The sequence below is a fragment of the Lipomyces tetrasporus genome (assembly GCF_029532465.1).
Source record: "Lipomyces tetrasporus strain NRRL Y-64009 chromosome Unknown POJ06scaffold_6, whole genome shotgun sequence".
Lineage (NCBI taxonomy): Eukaryota > Fungi > Ascomycota > Lipomycetes > Lipomycetales > Lipomycetaceae > Lipomyces > Lipomyces tetrasporus.
This window is the reverse complement of record NW_026611601.1, coordinates 590,294-607,709: the sequence shown is the minus strand read 5'-3', so window position 1 is coordinate 607,709 and position 17,416 is coordinate 590,294. Positions and strand designations below refer to the sequence as shown.

General features: G+C 50.0%; 5 protein-coding genes across 5 annotated transcripts; 2 read left to right on the top strand and 3 right to left on the bottom strand.

Annotated features, from left to right (window-relative positions):
* Positions 1 to 282: 282 nt before the first annotated feature.
* On the bottom strand, positions 283 to 4,556 carry POJ06DRAFT_116016 (uncharacterized protein). The gene is made up of 6 exons (XM_056184156.1): positions 3,967 to 4,556; positions 3,285 to 3,917; positions 3,126 to 3,235; positions 2,953 to 3,065; positions 2,806 to 2,895; positions 283 to 2,750 (listed from the first exon to the last, which is right to left on the bottom strand). Exons 1-6 carry the CDS (start codon positions 4,464 to 4,466, stop codon positions 486 to 488), a joined length of 3,711 nt encoding a protein of 1,236 aa, XP_056043199.1. The 5' UTR covers positions 4,467 to 4,556; the 3' UTR covers positions 283 to 485.
* A 591-nt stretch (positions 4,557 to 5,147) lies between these two features.
* On the top strand, positions 5,148 to 6,986 carry POJ06DRAFT_301617 (uncharacterized protein; the record flags this gene model as incomplete). Its single annotated transcript, XM_056190739.1, has 6 exons — positions 5,148 to 5,391; positions 5,454 to 5,666; positions 5,722 to 5,798; positions 5,853 to 5,996; positions 6,041 to 6,220; positions 6,270 to 6,986. 6 exons carry the CDS (start codon positions 5,148 to 5,150, stop codon positions 6,558 to 6,560), a joined length of 1,149 nt encoding a protein of 382 aa, XP_056043198.1. The 3' UTR covers positions 6,561 to 6,986.
* Positions 6,987 to 7,288: 302 nt separating this feature from the next.
* Positions 7,289 to 10,356, top strand: POJ06DRAFT_254389 (P-loop containing nucleoside triphosphate hydrolase protein). Its single transcript, XM_056187771.1, has 3 exons — positions 7,289 to 7,636; positions 7,702 to 9,390; positions 9,441 to 10,356. The coding sequence occupies exons 1-3, from the start codon at positions 7,427 to 7,429 to the stop codon at positions 10,218 to 10,220; spliced, it is 2,679 nt and encodes an 892-aa protein (XP_056043197.1). The 5' UTR covers positions 7,289 to 7,426; the 3' UTR covers positions 10,221 to 10,356.
* Positions 10,357 to 12,744, bottom strand: POJ06DRAFT_254385 (uncharacterized protein). The gene is made up of 2 exons (XM_056187770.1): positions 12,148 to 12,744; positions 10,357 to 12,090 (listed from the first exon to the last, which is right to left on the bottom strand). The coding sequence occupies exons 1-2, from the start codon at positions 12,298 to 12,300 to the stop codon at positions 10,438 to 10,440; spliced, it is 1,806 nt and encodes a 601-aa protein (XP_056043196.1). The 5' UTR covers positions 12,301 to 12,744; the 3' UTR covers positions 10,357 to 10,437.
* Positions 12,745 to 15,567: 2,823 nt separating this feature from the next.
* POJ06DRAFT_254382 (uncharacterized protein) lies at positions 15,568 to 17,169 on the bottom strand. Its single transcript, XM_056187769.1, has one exon. The coding sequence runs from the start codon at positions 17,098 to 17,100 to the stop codon at positions 15,760 to 15,762; it is 1,341 nt and encodes a 446-aa protein (XP_056043195.1). The 5' UTR covers positions 17,101 to 17,169; the 3' UTR covers positions 15,568 to 15,759.
* Positions 17,170 to 17,416: the final 247 nt, after the last annotated feature.

Sequence of the window (17,416 nt, the reverse complement as noted above, 5' to 3'; positions counted from 1 at the left end):
AGTTTGGCAATGTCGGACCGGCCTTTTCTCAAGACAGCTCCAGAAGTCACGCTGACCCAAGAGAGTGGTTTTGCGCACATTACGACTGGTTCAGAGACACCTGCTTAAAGATTCGTGTCTCGCACATAAATCCAACATTTTTAACTAAGTTGGACTGTGCACATCTTGAGTGCTGCATTAAAGCCTGCGGTGACCAGTACATTTGCAGTCTAACACCGACGGTGACGTGATTTCTCCAAAAGAGATTCGTCCGTTTAACAACTACGAGACTTCGAGTTCAAGTGATGATTCACAATTCGACTTTTGCGAGCTTTCTAAATAATTATAATACATCCTAAAGTAGAACTTCAAAAACACCATATATCGCCACCATGCCTTAAACTCAACGAACAACAAGCAATTCAAAAACAAGGAATTACGAAGCTCATAAACCTAATACTGCCCAGTTATACAATACACACTAAATTATAAATTATAAGCGATTCTTAACCTGACGACAACCATTCAGCAGTCCCTTGCGCTGTCCCACGCTCAGCATCCTCGCTTAGTGCCTTGAGTCCCGACGGCTCTACTGTCGATGCATCCCCAGTATCGCCGATCGGTAAGTCAGACAGCTCACCGACATCGGGCAGAATATTTTCCCGAGCAACGGTACCTGACGACGACGACGACGACGACGACGACGCCGCCGACGCCGCCGACGTCTCCTCAGTAGCCGATAAGGCGTTCGTCTTGGCGTCGACAGTATCTGACATGTTCCCGCCTCTCTCCATCCATGACGACGACCCCACACTAGACGAATTAGTCGGACTAGAACTATAATCGGGAAGAGTGTTGTTGAAATCGAATGTTCCTAAGCCGAAGCTATTCCCCTCGTCAACCAAATCAACAAAACTAACCGGCGGCATATCGAAATGCTCGGCATGTCCTGGCGGCGGAGGTGAGGACGAAGTCGCCGCAACTACAGTTCCTGCATTGGAGGGCGGGAATGGGGTAGGACTGTAGTCCTCCACACTGGGTACTAGTTCTGATTCATGCTCCTGTTTGCGTTCTGACAGATCGATCAACTCGGGCTCTTCAGCCATCGGAGAACTCGTGGTCTGGACAACATTAGTACTCGTAATCGTAGATGTTGCGGGTCCAGCGTCATCAGCACCCTCAGTAGACGGAATCCCGAGAGGCTTTCGGAGCGGTTTACGTCTCGCGTACGACTGTGTTCGCGTGACGTCGTAATTACCGCTGGATGGTCTTGATGTCGTTGATGGGGTCGCAGGCGGCGATGTAGTTGGCGATGATGCACCGGAGGACGGAGTTGGAGCCACAATGACAAGCTCTGTAGGCGCCAATGTAGATGGTGGAGCGTACGGACGCGGTTCAGAGGGGGCCTGATTGTATTGTGCCATTGAAGGAGGAGGCGGCGGCGGTGGTGGTGCATTACCAGTTAGAGTAAGTGAGGACGTGCGTGACACGCTAGTCGAAGTCACAGCTGTGGTGGAGCTGATAGGAGAGTCGCCGCCACTCTCAGAAGTTAATTTCCTGCGATTTGGCGAAATCGGAGGCTGTGGAATTGGCTGCGAAATCGTTTGTGTGCTGATCGTCCCTGACGACGATGGCGGATGCGCAACCAAGCCAGGAATATGCATTTTCGTTGGTCCATACTGGCTGGAAGAAGTGAGTGTCGGATTGTAGCGAGCCGGCGAGGCCGCAAAGATCGAGGGTCCTTCATTTAACTCTTCGGCTGACTGAGTCGTAGAGTCCGGCAGATCCGGAGACACAATCGCATCCGGAGGATACGTATGTGGTCGCGGAGCATTCATCAATACCTCATCCGCTTGCGCTAGTCTCGACTCAATGATTTTCTTCTGAATCTGGTCTTCTCTCAATATCGTGGGATTACTACTGCTCATACCGGACGATGTATTGATCCGAGCCGATACGCTTTTCTTAGCTGAGGCAAAGTACTTGTTACTCCACTTCTTGACCGATTCCGACAAAGAAACACGCTCCTCTCCACTATCCAAGCCGATACTAAACGATCGTGTTGAAGCAGATTCGGAACGCAGATGATTGCCGCCCTTGGTCGTCTCAACACTCGTAACGCTCTTAGTGTCGTCATCAACTGCGCTAAAATTGTCACTAGAAGCTGCAGCGTTGTTCGGAAGACTGTTATTAGTAACCCTTTCACCTTCGGACCTAGAGACTGAAGACCGAATACTTGACCGACTTGATGAACGATGAGAAGGCGACCCGGATGGCGAGGAATATTGCGAGACGGTATTGTCTTGGTGCTTCGTCACTACCTGCCCATCAACAACAACTATATTCACTCGGTCCGTACCCACAATAGCTGGAGCAGAAGCAGCTGAAAAAGCTCCCGACACACGCTTCCGTCTGAATGATTCTTCGTCACTACCTCCAAAGATGTCGCTCTTGCGATACTTAAGTTCCTGAGACGTTATTGACGTAGTGTCATCGTACAAACTCCGGCGATCGGAATCAACCGATACACTAGAAGATATGCTGAGATTGTCCGGGTGATGGCGCAATTCACTCTGGATATTAAAATCAATATCCTGAGGCTCGGAAACCGGAGATGTCACAGGTATTGGCGATGCTGGTTCTTCCACATTGTCAGCCTTTTGAGTGGTCTGTCTGACTTTGCGATCCCAGAGACCGCCACGAAAATGCTCTGTCTCCGTGTCGTAAAATGCTAGATCGTCCATATACGGTGCAACAAGCGAATCGCGAAGCTATACAATCCATTAATAACTTCTTCAGGACATAGTAGGCGTCACTAAATCATACCGCATCATTGATTCGGTTTTCAATAACCCTTGTAACCATACTGTACGTAATCTGTCGCGAACTAACAACAGGCTCAATGACCATACGAAGCTGCAATCCACAACGTTAGACGCGCAATGTAATATTGTAAGACAAGGTTATCTTTACTTTAGGCATAGACTCGAAGCAGTACCAAATTCGATTCGATGGCGGTGGCTTAATGGTAAGATTGACCCTCCCCTCCAAACTTTTAAATGCAACGGACAGCACAAGACTGACCTCTACATAGGCGGACAAAGTCAGTGTCTGAATTGTACGCATTTCCTACTTATAATACTAACCTCTCGTTTTAAATCTCGAGCCGAAATTTAGAGTCGCTTTTGTCGTGATGTCAACGCTAAAATCGCCCTCGTAGTTCAAGTCTGCGGCCAATGTCATAAGACCGTCCTTGCTATATACCTGTCAATCTCGGCCACTTTCAGACATCCTGTGGTACTAACTTCAGCTCCTTCAACCGAGGATTCGTGAAATATGGCGGTGATCCACCAGAATGGACTTTCGCAACAGTGATATCACCCAGAAATGACGGCCTGTTGACACGGGACAGCTTGGTTTCGATTCTGCTCTTGATAAAATCCTCAAAAACAGCAGTTTTGTGCAACGCGAGAAACAATCGGCCCAGTAACGCATTTAACCACATGGTCGGAATATGCGCGTCGGATGAATGGAGAGTCTGGATCAAGCGGATGATATCGTCTTGTTCGTACTGCAGAGGATACGCGTCGGTAACAGGATCCGGATTCGGGTACCGCCCTACACCGAGGCCCTCACCGTTAGATGTTCGGCGTACTGGACGCTTACAAGCTCGAAGCAATGCGAAATAGAAGTCCTCTTTCTCTGAGCAATTGTCGGAGAATAGAAAATAAGCATTTTTTGGTGGCCCCGGGATCGATTCCAATTCGTCGACAAGGACCTTGCTTCTCTTCGGCGACAGACAGATTGCATGCCGGCGAATAAATAATTGTCCATCAGGAACATCTGGGGGCCACAGAGAAACATTATGATTTGCTAACACAATGACTTGTTGAACGTTCATCAGCTCAGGGCTGTCGTACAAGAACAAATTACCATGTCTGCTATGTGTTAAAGCTGCACTGTTACGCATCGACGATCCGTACACACCTTAAAATAGCAAAGTATGTATTGGCGGGGTGCTTCTTTGGTTTGGGCTTAGCTTTCACATCTGGGGATGACGATGACATCGCCGCAGATTGCTTGCGATCCATGAGATGCTTATAGATCGACGTATATGCCGTCTCATTCAGCGTCGTATTTTTTTCACTAGACCAACCATTGGTTCTTTTCAAAGGGAATTCGCGCGACACAGTAAGCCATCCTGCCATATACGCGTCGACCCCAATCTCTATCTGATCCTCGATTGCCTTGAGGGCCTCCTCGGCGATCTTTCTCTGATTTTCTTGTTCCTCGAGTAGCTTCTGTCTCTGTATGTCCTCCTCGGACGGTGGTTCGGTCGGATCCTCTTTCCTCTCGATTATTTGTCCATTCTCGTCAACTTCGGGTAGTGATTGGTAGATGTAGTATATAACCCCAAACACAACAAGTGGAATAAACGTCACACCTCCCACCAGGTAGGCTATCAGAATTGTTTTCAAGCTAGTCATAATAAAACCTTCTTGACACTTTCCTGTCAACGCAAGAGTAATTGTCAATCAAATTAAGTGGGATCACAACCAACTGCAGAGGAGGTCGACGTGTCTCCCCGCTATCCGCGCTGCTGACAAGGAGATGAGGTCGATGAGATCCTTGGTACAGCTGACGGAGGACCTGTGAGGAAACTTCTCCTATTCAGCTGTTAAGCAAATCATAGACCGAACGTACGCTGGCGTTGGCAATTGGAGAGTATGTAGGGGGGGGATCGTGTTGCCTCGGGACAATTTACACATACACGGCCACGAACTGACAGCCGCTAGCTTCCGCACGTTCGTTGCTGGGAGGTTGTGGCTACGTTTACTGAAGTTAGGTAGCAAATGCATATGCATATCGCATTTCCACTTAGCTAGATGTCGGACATTAGTGATTACCTTTAAGGAAGCAGAATGGAAATTTTATAACACTGGGAATTGCTATATGCCACTTCCAGACATGGAAGCGCGGTCCGCACGCACTCGGCCGATTTGAAATGCCACATATGGGCTCTTCGACCGACTTTCCTCTCTGTGAATGATGTCATATTTAGGACAACTGCACATCATCAGTCAGATAGCTGCTTCGGTGGCAACACTGAATTCTAAGACAAGTTTATATATTTATAAGAGAGAGGGTTGGTATCTCATTGATCCAATATGGTTCGACAGATACTCATCGTAAATGGCACCGAGGCGTTCATATCGCCAAATCATTTAATCAAGATATTTGATAAATTCGATAACCGAATGTATTTTCTGGACGATGTCGATTACTACAACGGTCTGTCTATCAGCACGAGCCGAGTTCTGATCTCTATTATTCGGAATGCGCCAAGTATTATGTCAGTCTGCAAAACGCTCACTGCAATGCTCTGCGAGAACGCCGAGATCAGGAGTATAGGTTTGTGCTGCGTTTGAAATGGCTCTACAGCCCGGCCAGAAACTCTACTGATGTTGCTCTAGTATCTTCGCAAACACCGCACGATATTCGAAATGCCATGATGCAGCTCGATCAAACTTTTGGCGTGGAGTTCGCGGATTGTGCTGCATCCAGCTACGTCGCGCTGTCGTATCTGTCGGCAATTGTAATAGTGCGCATTATTTCTCGGTCAATGGAGCTCAGAGATTCTCTTAGCCGTTTCGTTCGTCGGTTTGTAGCCGTTGTGCTGATGCCTGGTACGCACTCATTTCTAAGAGAATATATCGAAAATCCACGCTTAAACCTAGACAGTTCGAGAACGGAAAGATCATTGGAATGGAGTTATGGCGACGTCCAGGACTCCGTATTTGCTCGACTTGAAGAGGAAGGTACGTGAATAGGCCATTCATTAATGTAGAGTCTGATTCAGGTCTTGCGAATAGGTTATCAATAGGGACAGCGATCGATGTCAAGTGAGTGGCAAGAGAGACATCAAAGTGTGTACTGATCAATCCCCCACTGATTATTCTGATCTTGCAACTGATCTAAAATTGATACCCATTATTCCTCCTTTAGCCGTTAAAAGTGTAAGTTCTGATCCTGGTTGTTGTTGTATAGACTAATAAGCTAGGCCACGTTTGACAAATATGCGGCTATTCTGACGGATGGGTACGTCTCCTCTGAGAATCTAACCGCTCTGCATCTTCTGTCTCCAACGAACTGGATGCTCTGTAGCCGCGATGTCATTGACGCCTTTGTTCGGCAAGATATTGGAATTGTGGCTTCGCCAGCTGACCACGAAGACTGTCGAGTAAGAATAAAGAGCATATGTCGGGTCGTTGGGCTAACGCAGTTTGCAGGTACCTGTCTACCGGGTTGAGAGGTTGAATTTGTTTGCGCGATTGGATTTCGTGTGTCCATCTACAATCGCATTTGGGAAACAATTACCGAAAGAGTTGCCCAGTCCACATTACTGCAATCTGATTACAGCGCTGGCAAAAATTACTCATGAATCAGGCGCCTCAGCGGTCATCGACCAGTTAACTGCGGACCAACGACAAATACTGAAACGCCATTCGTACCTAAATGGCAACGACAACACGTTTACAATTCTAGAGAATAAATTACTTGACATCTGTGAAGAATTTTAAAAGCTTGATCCTATAGCCATGATTCTGACATTAACGGCGATACTACAACGAGAGACGTGCAGGTTATGACTGATGTTATTTCAGTTGTCTTTTCCGATGCTTGGCGGCTGCTTTAGCCAAAGTGGGACACCGATATTGGCTTGACAGCAACATATTTAGGAACTGTAAATAAACTACGTTCATGATTTACAAGTACGAGCATTGCATTTCAATGGGACTGCGAGGCGCAATCGCGGAAGTCTCACTGCCTGATTCGCGAGGCAAAGCCGGGAGTGTATGACGTCACATAGACCTCCAATCAATCGCGTATCGTATCTCGTAATACTAGGAGAAAGCTAGTTGCCGCAATCTATGACTCCCAGAGGTAGCACTGGCGGGTTTTAGCAGCTGACGCTAGTTTTACAGCTAAGTATTGGGCGATTGCGGCCAGTCGCTGCAAGTTCATCTGTACTTCGAACGGAAAGTCGGCAATTAAGTTGTACGCAAGTCTACAACCCATCATTATTACGTTGAGGCGATAAAGTTCTTCAATTTGACCCTAATGAGCGTAGCGTTGCACATCGCCGCAGTTAGAGAATGAAAGTCCTCGGGTTAGGGCTATATTAGCCTGGCACCAGAAAGCTTAACACGCCAGCCATGAGGAAGGTTCTGGGCGTTGCTAGTCACATCGATAGCGTCGCGAAGTTTCGTGAACAGTCTGGCATACCCAAATTCATGCGCCTTATGACCTCATCACCAGATGCTCTTCTCGCACCACCTTCTTACATAAAGGGCCTGCGTAGGTCCGACATCCTCCTCCACTCTACAATTTACAATCAACCACCTTTACATTTTACATTAGCTTACAGCGCGTTCATCCATCCAACATGGATATGCAATTGACAGATCGTGTTACGACTATCCTGCAGGAGTCCTCCAGGATTGCTTCGGAATACAATCACCCACAATTGACTCCCCTTCACTTCATGGCTGCCATGGCCCTCCCAGATGCAGATGGCAGTCCACCATATCTCCGAGTTATTGTTGAGAAAGCTCGATATGAATGGCCATCTCTAGAACGATTGATCAACAAACACGTAAGTACAATTCGGATGGGTGATCCCGTGAGTAATGGAGACAAATTGCTAACATAGTTTTGTAGATCGTTAGAATTCCTGCGCAGACCCCCGCTCCAGATCAGATCACTCCGTCACCTGCGGCCGGGAAGGTCCTCCAGAATGCAAATAGAGTCAGCAAGAGCCAGAAGGATTCGTTTGTCGGCCAAGATCACTTACTTCTGGCTCTTCTCGAAGACCGCTCCATCCAGGAGCTATTGAAAGAGGCCAGCATCCGACCAGACAATCTCACGAACGCAATCCAGAATGTGCGTGGGAACAAGCGTATCGACTCGAGAACCGCCGACTCTGCTGAGGAGTTCGAATTCTTAAAGAAGTATGCTACCGACCTTACCGAGATGGCACGTGAGGGCAAGCTTGATCCCGTCATCGGTCGTGAAGAGGAGATCAGGCGATGCATCCGCGTCCTCGCGCGACGAACCAAGTCAAATCCGTGTCTGATCGGTGATCCTGGTGTTGGTAAGACCAGTGTAGTCGAGGGCGTCGCTCAGCGTATCATCGACGGTGACGTTCCCTCGGTACTTGCTGGCTGCCGACTGATGTCGCTCGACCTCGGCGCTTTAAAGGCCGGTGCCAAATATCAGGGTGACTTTGAGGAGCGTATTAAGGGTGTGTTAAAGGAGATCGAGACCTCGAAGGATATGATTATTCTATTCGTGGACGAGATCCACATGCTCATGGGCGACGGCAAGTCTGATGCCGCTAATTTGTTGAAGCCCATGCTTGCACGTGGCCAACTCCACTGCATTGGCGCTACTACGGTCGAAGAGTACAGAAAATACATCGAGAAGGATGCCGCGTTCGAACGTCGTTTCCAAAAAGTCGACGTCCGCGAGCCCACCGTCAGGGAAACCGTGGCTATTCTCCGAGGTCTTCAGGGTAAATACGAACTTCACCACGGTGTTCGCATTCTCGACAACGCACTCGTCACATCCGCTCAGCTTGCAGGACGCTACCTAACATATCGCCGTCTGCCGGACTCCGCTGTCGACCTTATTGACGAGGCTGCAGCATCTGTCGCAGTGGCACGTGATTCGCGTCCAGAGCAGCTCGACACCCTCGAACGACAACTGCAACTAGTCCAGGTTGAAATCAGCGCGTTGGAGCGTGATGCTTCCGATGCTGCCAAGTCCGACAAGTCTACAGCTGACCGCCTCGTTGCTGCAAAGAAGAGAGCAGCATCCCTTGAGGAGGAACTCAGGCCCCTGCGTGAGAGGTTCCAGCAGGAACGTAAGGGCCACGAGGAGCTCAACAACCTCCGAAAGAGGCTTGAGGAGTTGGAGTACAAGGCGCAGGACGCTGAACGACGGCGCGACAATGCATCTGCTGCCGATCTTCGATATTTCGCTATTCCCGACATCAAGAAGCGCATTGAAGCCCTTGAGGCGGACAAGCAGACTACCGAGCAGGCTTTGCTCGAAGATCTTGTTACCTCAGAAATTGTTGCTGAGACAGTCGCCAGGCTGACCGGCATTCCAGTCCAAAAGCTCAATCAGGCCGAAAATGTCAAGCTCATCAATATGGAACGTGAGCTTTCGCGACAAGTCGTTGGCCAGACCGAGGCTGTCAAGGCTGTCTCGAACGCAATCAGGTTGAATCGTGCCGGTCTTTCGAATCCGAACGCCCCAAGCAGCTTCCTATACTTGGGACTCAGTGGATCTGGTAAGACCGAACTAGCTAAGAAATTGGCTGGATTTTTGTTTGCCGATGAGAAGGTTAGTGTTTTTAATTCTTATATTTCAGAATAGTTGCTAACAGGTTCTAGGCTATGATCCGCATCGATTGCTCGGAGCTGACCGACAAATGGTCTTCATCGAAACTTCTCGGTGCCGCACCAGGCTACGTTGGCTACGAGGAGGGCGGTATCCTCACCGAAGCGCTGCTCCGTCGTCCATACTCTGTGTTGTTATTCGATGAAGTCGAAAAGGCCGCCCCAGAGGTCCTTACTGTCTTGCTTCAGCTTCTTGACGACGGTCGTATCCATTCTAGTTCTGGCAAGCTCGTCAACGCAGCCAATTGCATTGTCATCATGACGTCAAACTTAGGGGCCGAGTATCTTCAAATGAGTCCGAATGCGCATATTGACGCGGTGACAAAGTCGCACGTGATGGACGCAGTTCGTGCGCATTTTCGTCCAGAGTTTTTGAACCGCATTTCTTCGATTGTCGTGTTCAATCGGCTGACGAAGAAGAATATCAAGAAGATCGTCGACCTTCGATTATCGGAGATTTCACAGCGCATGGAGACGAATAACAAGAACATCAAGATCGAGGTCGACGAAGCAGCGAAGGACTATCTCTGCGAGCACGGATATTCCAAGGATATGGGCGCGAGACCGCTCAACAGACTTATTCAGAATGAAGTCCTCAACAAGCTTGCGGTGCTTATCCTTCGTGATCAGGTCAGGGACAACGAAACCGCGAAGGTCGTGCTGTCTCCAACTGGGGACGGGCTAGAAGTCCTTCCGAATCATGAACAGAATATTGATCTTTCTCCTTTGGAGCTAGATTCGGATGAGGAGATGATGGATGAGGATTTGGACTGAGTAGTCACCCGGGAATAGAGGTTAAGAGAGGGAGTAATGGTTCTAATGTACTAACGATTCTTCGTGTATTATATGCTTTTTTTTGACTTAATTTGGATGTTTGTTATTAGTAATTAATCATTAATTACAATATTATCTGCCGTGTAGTAAAGTCGTACCAATTTGTGGGAGTTCTATCATTAATTTATGGCAATCTCATCAACAATTTGCAAAAGCATCACGCCGAGATCTTCCCCGCTAGCATCTCCGCCTCGGAATCCTTTCCCTCCAAGACGGCATCGACCAATGAGCGATATTCCTGCTGCCTGCGGGCCATGTCCAAGAAAATCTTGTATTTGGCATTGATCAGCTTAATCTCGGCCAGATGTCGAGACGGATACACCACGCGCCCGGGACCGCTCATGCTCTTCATAATCTCCCACAGGCCAGCTGTGTGTCCCCTGTCGTCGTGCGAGCCTGCTTTTGCGCCGAGCATTGCCGCGCCGAGGACGACGGCAGCGTCGATGTACTTTGGAATCACGACCGGCATGCCCGTGCACGACGCCATCAGGGACGTAAGGACCGGATTTCGGCATTGTCCTCCCGACAAGAAAATGCTGGTGATGGCGTGCCCCGCGTCGTTGAGTGCAGAGATGATGTGACGGGTCTGTAAGCCGATGAATTCGACGGCGGCTAAGTATTCGATCGCGAGTGCGTCGACGCTGATATCCATACTAAGTCCGACAACAGAGCCTTTCATCTTGGCGGACGCGATGGGAGAGCGGTTGCCGTGGAGGTCGCCGTAGAAATAGTAATGTTTAACGAGGTGTTCGAGTGTGGGAGCGTTCTGCTCCGTCTGGAGCTGCTCGAGTCGCTTGTTGAGAAATTCAAAGACCGAGATACCGGCCTTGTCTGCCAATGTCTTGGCTTCCGGATACGCGGCGTGCGACGTGAGGACGTGGTGGAGCAGCGCGCCGGTTGCGGACTGGCCGCCTTCCGCCATCCAGTAGTTTGGAAGCAGGACGTCCCGGTATGGACCCCACACACCGGGCACGAAGACGCTCTCCTTGGTAATCGCGAGATGGCACGTGCTGGTACCGGCAACGGCCGCCAGTCGGTGCGTCGCGACAGCCAAATCGTCTTTTTCGCCCACGTCTTCAATTTCGGCCCACTTCTCGTCCGAGATCGTTGCAGCGACGGTACCGATCCATCCCGCGTAGGCATCAATAACACCGCTACCGACAGCAATACCGGGGACCAAGCCCATGTCCTCGGCAGCCTGTTCGCAGAGGCCTCCGAGGTACTCTCCAGCGCTCAAGATCGTGCCATTCTCGCCCAGAACGCCGCCTATCCTTCGAAAATTATCCTCGACCAGCTCTGGCAATCCGATTTTCTCCAGAAACTCCGCGGACCATCCCTTCATACTACCGTCCACACCGACAGGGACATACCCTTGCTTGCACACAATCGAGCAAAACGATCTCGACTCTGACTTGGTCGCACGATGCGTCAGAAAGTCTGCAAGATCGTAGAACTTACATTTCTCGAACTCGCCTGCCGGCATGTGATCCTTGAGCCACTTGACCTTTGGGATCTCCATCTCGATTGACATTTGTCCGCCAACGTACTTGAGCAGAGTGTGCCCGGTGGCGTTAATCTTCGCGGTTTCGTCCGGACAGCGGTGGTCCATCCATAACACGATGTTCTGGTTGTGGTCCTTGAAATCGGGGCCGACGGCCACGGGCGCGTCGTCTGATTCGCGCAGAACGACCAGGGAGCAGGTGCCGTCGAAGCCCATGCCATGGACCGATGTTGCAGGGACTTTGGAATCTGCAAGAACCCGCTTGACGCAGTCGCAGCACGCGTCCCAGATGTCGTCCGATGACTGGTTCTAAATTGGAGCGCGTTAGGTTGGCATTCATAGTTCCGAATGATAACTAAGACATACGTAGTAGTCAGGCTTAGGTTCCCATCGCTGTATATTCTTTGAGGCAACCGCGCGTATCTCCCCCTTTGAATCAATGATGCAGGCACGCGCACTACCGGTGCCGACGTCAATGCCAATATAAAACGGTCCGTTTGCAGGTTCTGGGGCCGTCATTTCCAAAAATGATGTCGAATATGAGCAACTTTGTGACGCGATTTCTGTATGTGACGTCGTTGACGAGATCAGTACCGGACTGTCAGATAAGGTCCAGAAATCTTCTTGTCGAAAGTAACCAGAGAGGTGGGGTGTGCCAAGTTGCAACTAACGAAAGAACGGCAGCAGTTAGGTATATATGTGATGATCGTTGGCTAGCTTTTTTTTAGACCGTGATTAGCGAGCCGAGCCGCTCCGAGCGGGACACCCCACGCGGCGTTGGCAGGTGCGGAGAAAAAGACTCGAACGCTAGAGCGTTGTCTTCTCTTCTCGGCAATCCTCCCGCCCAAATCAGGGGTAAACTGATCCATTTATCCGCTCTACTTCACGGAAAATATCAACTAACTAATGCTCAATAACTAAATACCAGACGTCCAGCTTCAAAAAAGGTGCACTAGCTCGGACCATTTCGTCTAGGGCAGTATATACAGATGAGAATCCAGAATCGCATCTTCTGTCATGCTTATGCTTATGAGCCTTTTACAGTTTACTTCATGTAGATGACAGGTCAATGTTTCAAGCAGGACAGGAGTTAAGCAGAAAGTCCGGTATTGACTAAAATAACTACAGAGTTTAATCTTGCTTTAGTGAGTTCGTATCACTTGTGCGGCTAATTTTATGAAGATCAATCCACGAAGTGTGCTCCAACAGATTCGTGGGGTATCGCTGCTGTGGGTTAGGGCCATGGTGGAGCCGGTTTGGTCTATCTCCGCGAGGGCGCCTGCTAGCGCCTTTTAACATTGCCCTGACGAGAGATTATTCCGGTATGGGCACTCTGTCTTGCCAGTTCGGCCTATTTCGGCTGATTTGATAGATCGACCGCGGGTGAGTGAAACTCAGAGCTGCGATACCTACATTTTTCATACTGATCCCCGTACTGATTGCTTTGTTGTCTCTGCTCATCTCTTTTTTACAATCACAACAAACGTCACGTCGTGTCGGCTGATTCAACAGTCGAAGTGAGTTCTCGAAGCCAAGATACCATCATCGCCAGCCGCGACAAGAACCTAGGTAAACTCGCGGCCGAAGTCCTGCGCTACCACTATCGCGTCCGACAAAGCTAAGACCGAAGCGATCGCGAGAGAGCTACGCGAGAATCACTGCTGCAGCAAATGCCGTCGCCATTCAAGCAGCGATCGAGAAACTAACGGACGTTGCGCTTTTGCTCGCGTGTGCCAGGATGACGTTGACATCGACATCAGGCATGGTTTCCAATATTGTATTTATTGCGTATTGCGTATTGCGTATTGCAAATGGTTGCAATATGGAATACAATATAAACTTACGCAATATTGCAATATTGCATGTTGCATATGTAAATGTGCAACAATGGCATACCCCGAGTATCCTACATTCTAACCTGTCGGGGCGCTTATTTTCTTCATGTTCGTTTCGTGATGCCAGGAGCGTTACCCGGCAGCCGCGTGTATTTACTTCTTTCCTTTCCGTCCTCTCCAATCTTTTTCTCTGTCGTCGTTACCGTTCAGTTCGACAAGTAACTTTATAACAACACTTTCTATCGACATGGCATCGAAGCACTTACAATATATCATTGACGATGACGAAGAGCCATCCGCATTCTCCAGCCTTGATTCCGATGTAGGTGTGGTGGGCGTTTTGAAGCCCGTAATCACAAACCTATCCAGGATAACGTAGACATGAACATAAAAGCACAATTCCACCTATACCAATTAATATATTTAATTGTTTGCTCTACGTCCTTCTACAGAAAGTATCACTAGAAAGCTATTACTAATCATTATTGCAATAGGTTATTGCAATATGAAAATTGAATGCAATATTGCATATTGCATATTGGAAACCATGCCTGGTCGACATCGCGTTCACGGAGATTGTTTTGGTCTGAGTCCGACAGCATGTTCACGCGTTTTTGTATAGAGCAGACCCAAGAACAGCGACAAGATCTTGACGCGTCGGTTTGGCATTGCCAGCTCTTTTTCTGTTTATGTGGGCCCGAAGACACCAATTGAGCATTTGTGCCGCGCGGCGGCAAAGTAAAAATGATGGAACTCACGGCAGCTCTGTCTATAATATCGCTCCGGGAATATGGACACGCTGTTCTTCTACGAGGACAGTTGACGCCGCAAAGCGGGCATCGACGAATTGAAAGTTGATTGATATCAGAGGACTTTGCACCGATTGTGGAGTTCTGGGCGACCGAGGGTAGACATGTTTGCAAACGGCGGCTACAATACGCGTTGGATGATATCTGCCTTAGTGATTATCGGCCAGTGAGGACATGCCGATTTCGTAACGCATCAATGACGATGAACTGACAGCGTCTCTGTGCGGACGACAGTAATCACAGGGGTTGTCTGTGCGATCAAAATGCATCGTACTAAGTCGCAATACTTTCCAGATCCAGCCATCGTCGCACGGGATCTACAGTAGCCACCACTAAGAAATGGCCCGACTAGGTCCGGCCGTTAAGCTCCGAAGCCCCGACTCCGCAATCTTATCGACCAGCACCGGACGAAAACGAAAGCCGAGGCTCTTTGACTAAGGTTAGAATAGAGTGCAGGGGGCCGTAGCTTACTTAGGTCCACGTTAAGTTGTAGTGGTCAATAATCAACTAGTTAGAGCAACCTCGGCCCGGCTGTCAACGGACCGATACACGGCCGCAGCGCATAAACCTTTTTGCTGACACAGTTCAATGACGGAACAAAACTCTCGGTTGGGTTAACACCCGACTTCCCGAACTCAAACCGCGAGCCCTAATTCCAGTTTATTCGACGCTAGATGTAGATGAATCATCTGGTACCAACTTCTAGCGCCAAAATCGGTTTGCCCGAAAGTTCTGGCAGCACTCTAAAACCGCGATGGCCCATTCATGTCAGTATGTACATGCACAAACCACACCACAGCCCAACGGACACGGTGACGCACGACTATATCCAGACACACAACCCACGCACACACAATTACTACAAGTCACATCACAATCGCATTTTCTGCCGGCTGCACACCGGATCAATCACTGGTCGCAGCCAAAGGCAAAACCTTGTAAAATACGACTGAGCTAGCCAATGTAGTACTCTTTGTCGCGTGGCTTGCGGCTCGAAATCGTGCCGAACCATGTGCGACTCGGTTCTGACCCTTACCCACAGAGATTTTTGACCGGTCAGAAATTAACCTTTTTTTTTTAGGCAAGCACAATTTGATTGAGGATTTGCAGGGCAGCTACATAAATGATTATGAAACATGAATATTTTGATTAGTATAATGCTCATTAAATTTTCATCTCGTCTCGAGACAGACCGAACCCATGTCATGGCAATGATGAACAAAATTTCAACTGCTACAGTACAAACGACCGGCGCTCGACCAAAATGTCAGTGACAAAAACACCGTATTATACAAGAGAATATGTAGATATATGTACATTCACAAACAGACGACTCATGCGACGGCAGTCTTCCGACTGTCGATCGACGAATGTTTGCGCAACAGCAGCGTCCGTCCCCGACGAAGTATGCTGCCGCCGAGTTTGCTCAACTTTTGTAGCTCAGAGGCGGTATGCGGGGGAATCGGCATCGATGCGTGTTTCTCGACCTTTCTGGATGCAAACGTGGGAGCGGGAGGCGATGGCAGGAGCGAGCACGACGACGACGGGACCTGGTCGTCGGACAGCCGGCGGTTGGACTCGACTTGCGGGGGCCGGCCGAACGTGTGCATGTTCTCGATGTAGATTGAGGACAAGACGATTGCCTCCTCGAATCGTAAACGCCCGAGGTAGCCCTTGCGGGAGATTTCGGCCGCGGCAGATGTAATGTCGACGCGATTGCCGCGCAGAGTCGCCAGGACCTCGCCCTTGGCAACGAAATGCCAGCTCGTTTCGCCCGAGGCATAGCCGTTGTTTGCCGAAGTCGAATTTGCCGACATTCCCGCGGCGCCGGCATTCGACGGTGTCCACCGGCCGAGGGTCTTGCGGCCGCCCTCCCGGTCGGAAACGGCAATGACAAGCACGCCGGGACCAGCGCCGTCGGTTCGGACACGCCAGGTCAGGCCGCTTGAGTAGCCGAACTTGAGGTCGTGGCCGGACGCGTGCAAGATGGATGCATGGGTGTCGTGGTCGATGTCGTCGCACGAGTACACGACGAACTGGGCGGACGACAACTTTTTGGGTAGGATTGTTGCTTTCTTGTTGAAAACTGCGACTGGCGCCGGCGACGTGACCGGTCGCTTGACGTTGAAGACAGGCAGGACGTGGCGGGACGTGAGGCGTTGGATCTGGAAGATGAGCTGGGCTTGGCTGTAGCCTGGCCGTGGTGGTGGAGTCGCGAGAATGAATGATTCAGGAGTGCCGGCGCGACTAGGAACCTGGGAGGACGAGCTGGAGCGTGAGATTTCTGACCGCCGCGACAGCGACGAGCTCGACGAGCTGCGCGAAGACGGCATTGACGTTGACCACCGCGGTCGTTGCGACGGCTGTACCGAAGACCGACGGTCCGAAGCATCTACGTGTCGAGAAACAACAGGCGGGGGCGAGAGCGACGACGACTTGCGGTCATTCGGACGTGAATGCGGTGGCTTGGAACCTGATTGTAGGTAGTCGCTGCCTGCGGGACACGGGAGTGGAAGGTGCGCGCTCATTGTCATGAGGGCGGACGCAACAGCAGCAGGGAAGGCGAGGAACGAGTTAGTCGCGATTGCGTGGATCTGCGGCTTGCGAGCACGATTGGAGATGGACATAATACTCAGCGACACATGGGTTGAGTGCGAATGGGGAGTTGGGGCCATGGCCGGCCGTCGAGTGCCAGCAAGCAGCTATATAGACCGACCAAGGGTGAAACCGTGCCGGAGGATGATTTGAGTACGAAGACGTTCGGAGGGGGGAACAATTAATGATGACGCGCCCCATTCGCATTCTTCACAGCCACAAACGCCGCGTGCGTGGCTCATGCCACGCCCCTAACCCTGTGAGATGCAATGCGGCGACGGCGACCGGCGAGAGTTTCGTCCGAGGTCGTCGTCTTCCCTTTTTTTTTTTGAATCGCCGTCCTGCAGCCGCTCGGGATCTGTTTTGCGGCAGACAACAAATGTGCAAGATGCGAAT

Coding starts and splice junctions, on each gene's coding strand:
- POJ06DRAFT_116016 (XM_056184156.1), bottom strand. CDS start 4,466: ATGACTAGCTTGAAAACAATTCTGATAGCCTACCTGGTGGGAGGTGTG. Junction 3,236..3,284: donor CCTCGGTTGAAGGAGCTGAA/GTTAGTACCACA, acceptor ACAGGTATATAG/CAAGGACGGTCTTATGACAT. Junction 2,896..2,952: donor GCTTCGAGTCTATGCCTAAA/GTAAAGATAACC, acceptor TGTGGATTGCAG/CTTCGTATGGTCATTGAGCC.
- POJ06DRAFT_254389 (XM_056187771.1), top strand. CDS start 7,427: ATGGATATGCAATTGACAGATCGTGTTACGACTATCCTGCAGGAGTCC. Junction 7,637..7,701: donor AACGATTGATCAACAAACAC/GTAAGTACAATT, acceptor ATAGTTTTGTAG/ATCGTTAGAATTCCTGCGCA. Junction 9,391..9,440: donor TTTTGTTTGCCGATGAGAAG/GTTAGTGTTTTT, acceptor AACAGGTTCTAG/GCTATGATCCGCATCGATTG.
- POJ06DRAFT_254385 (XM_056187770.1), bottom strand. CDS start 12,300: ATGACGGCCCCAGAACCTGCAAACGGACCGTTTTATATTGGCATTGAC. Junction 12,091..12,147: donor AACCTAAGCCTGACTACTAC/GTATGTCTTAGT, acceptor GCTCCAATTTAG/AACCAGTCATCGGACGACAT.
- POJ06DRAFT_254382 (XM_056187769.1), bottom strand. CDS start 17,100: ATGGCCCCAACTCCCCATTCGCACTCAACCCATGTGTCGCTGAGTATT.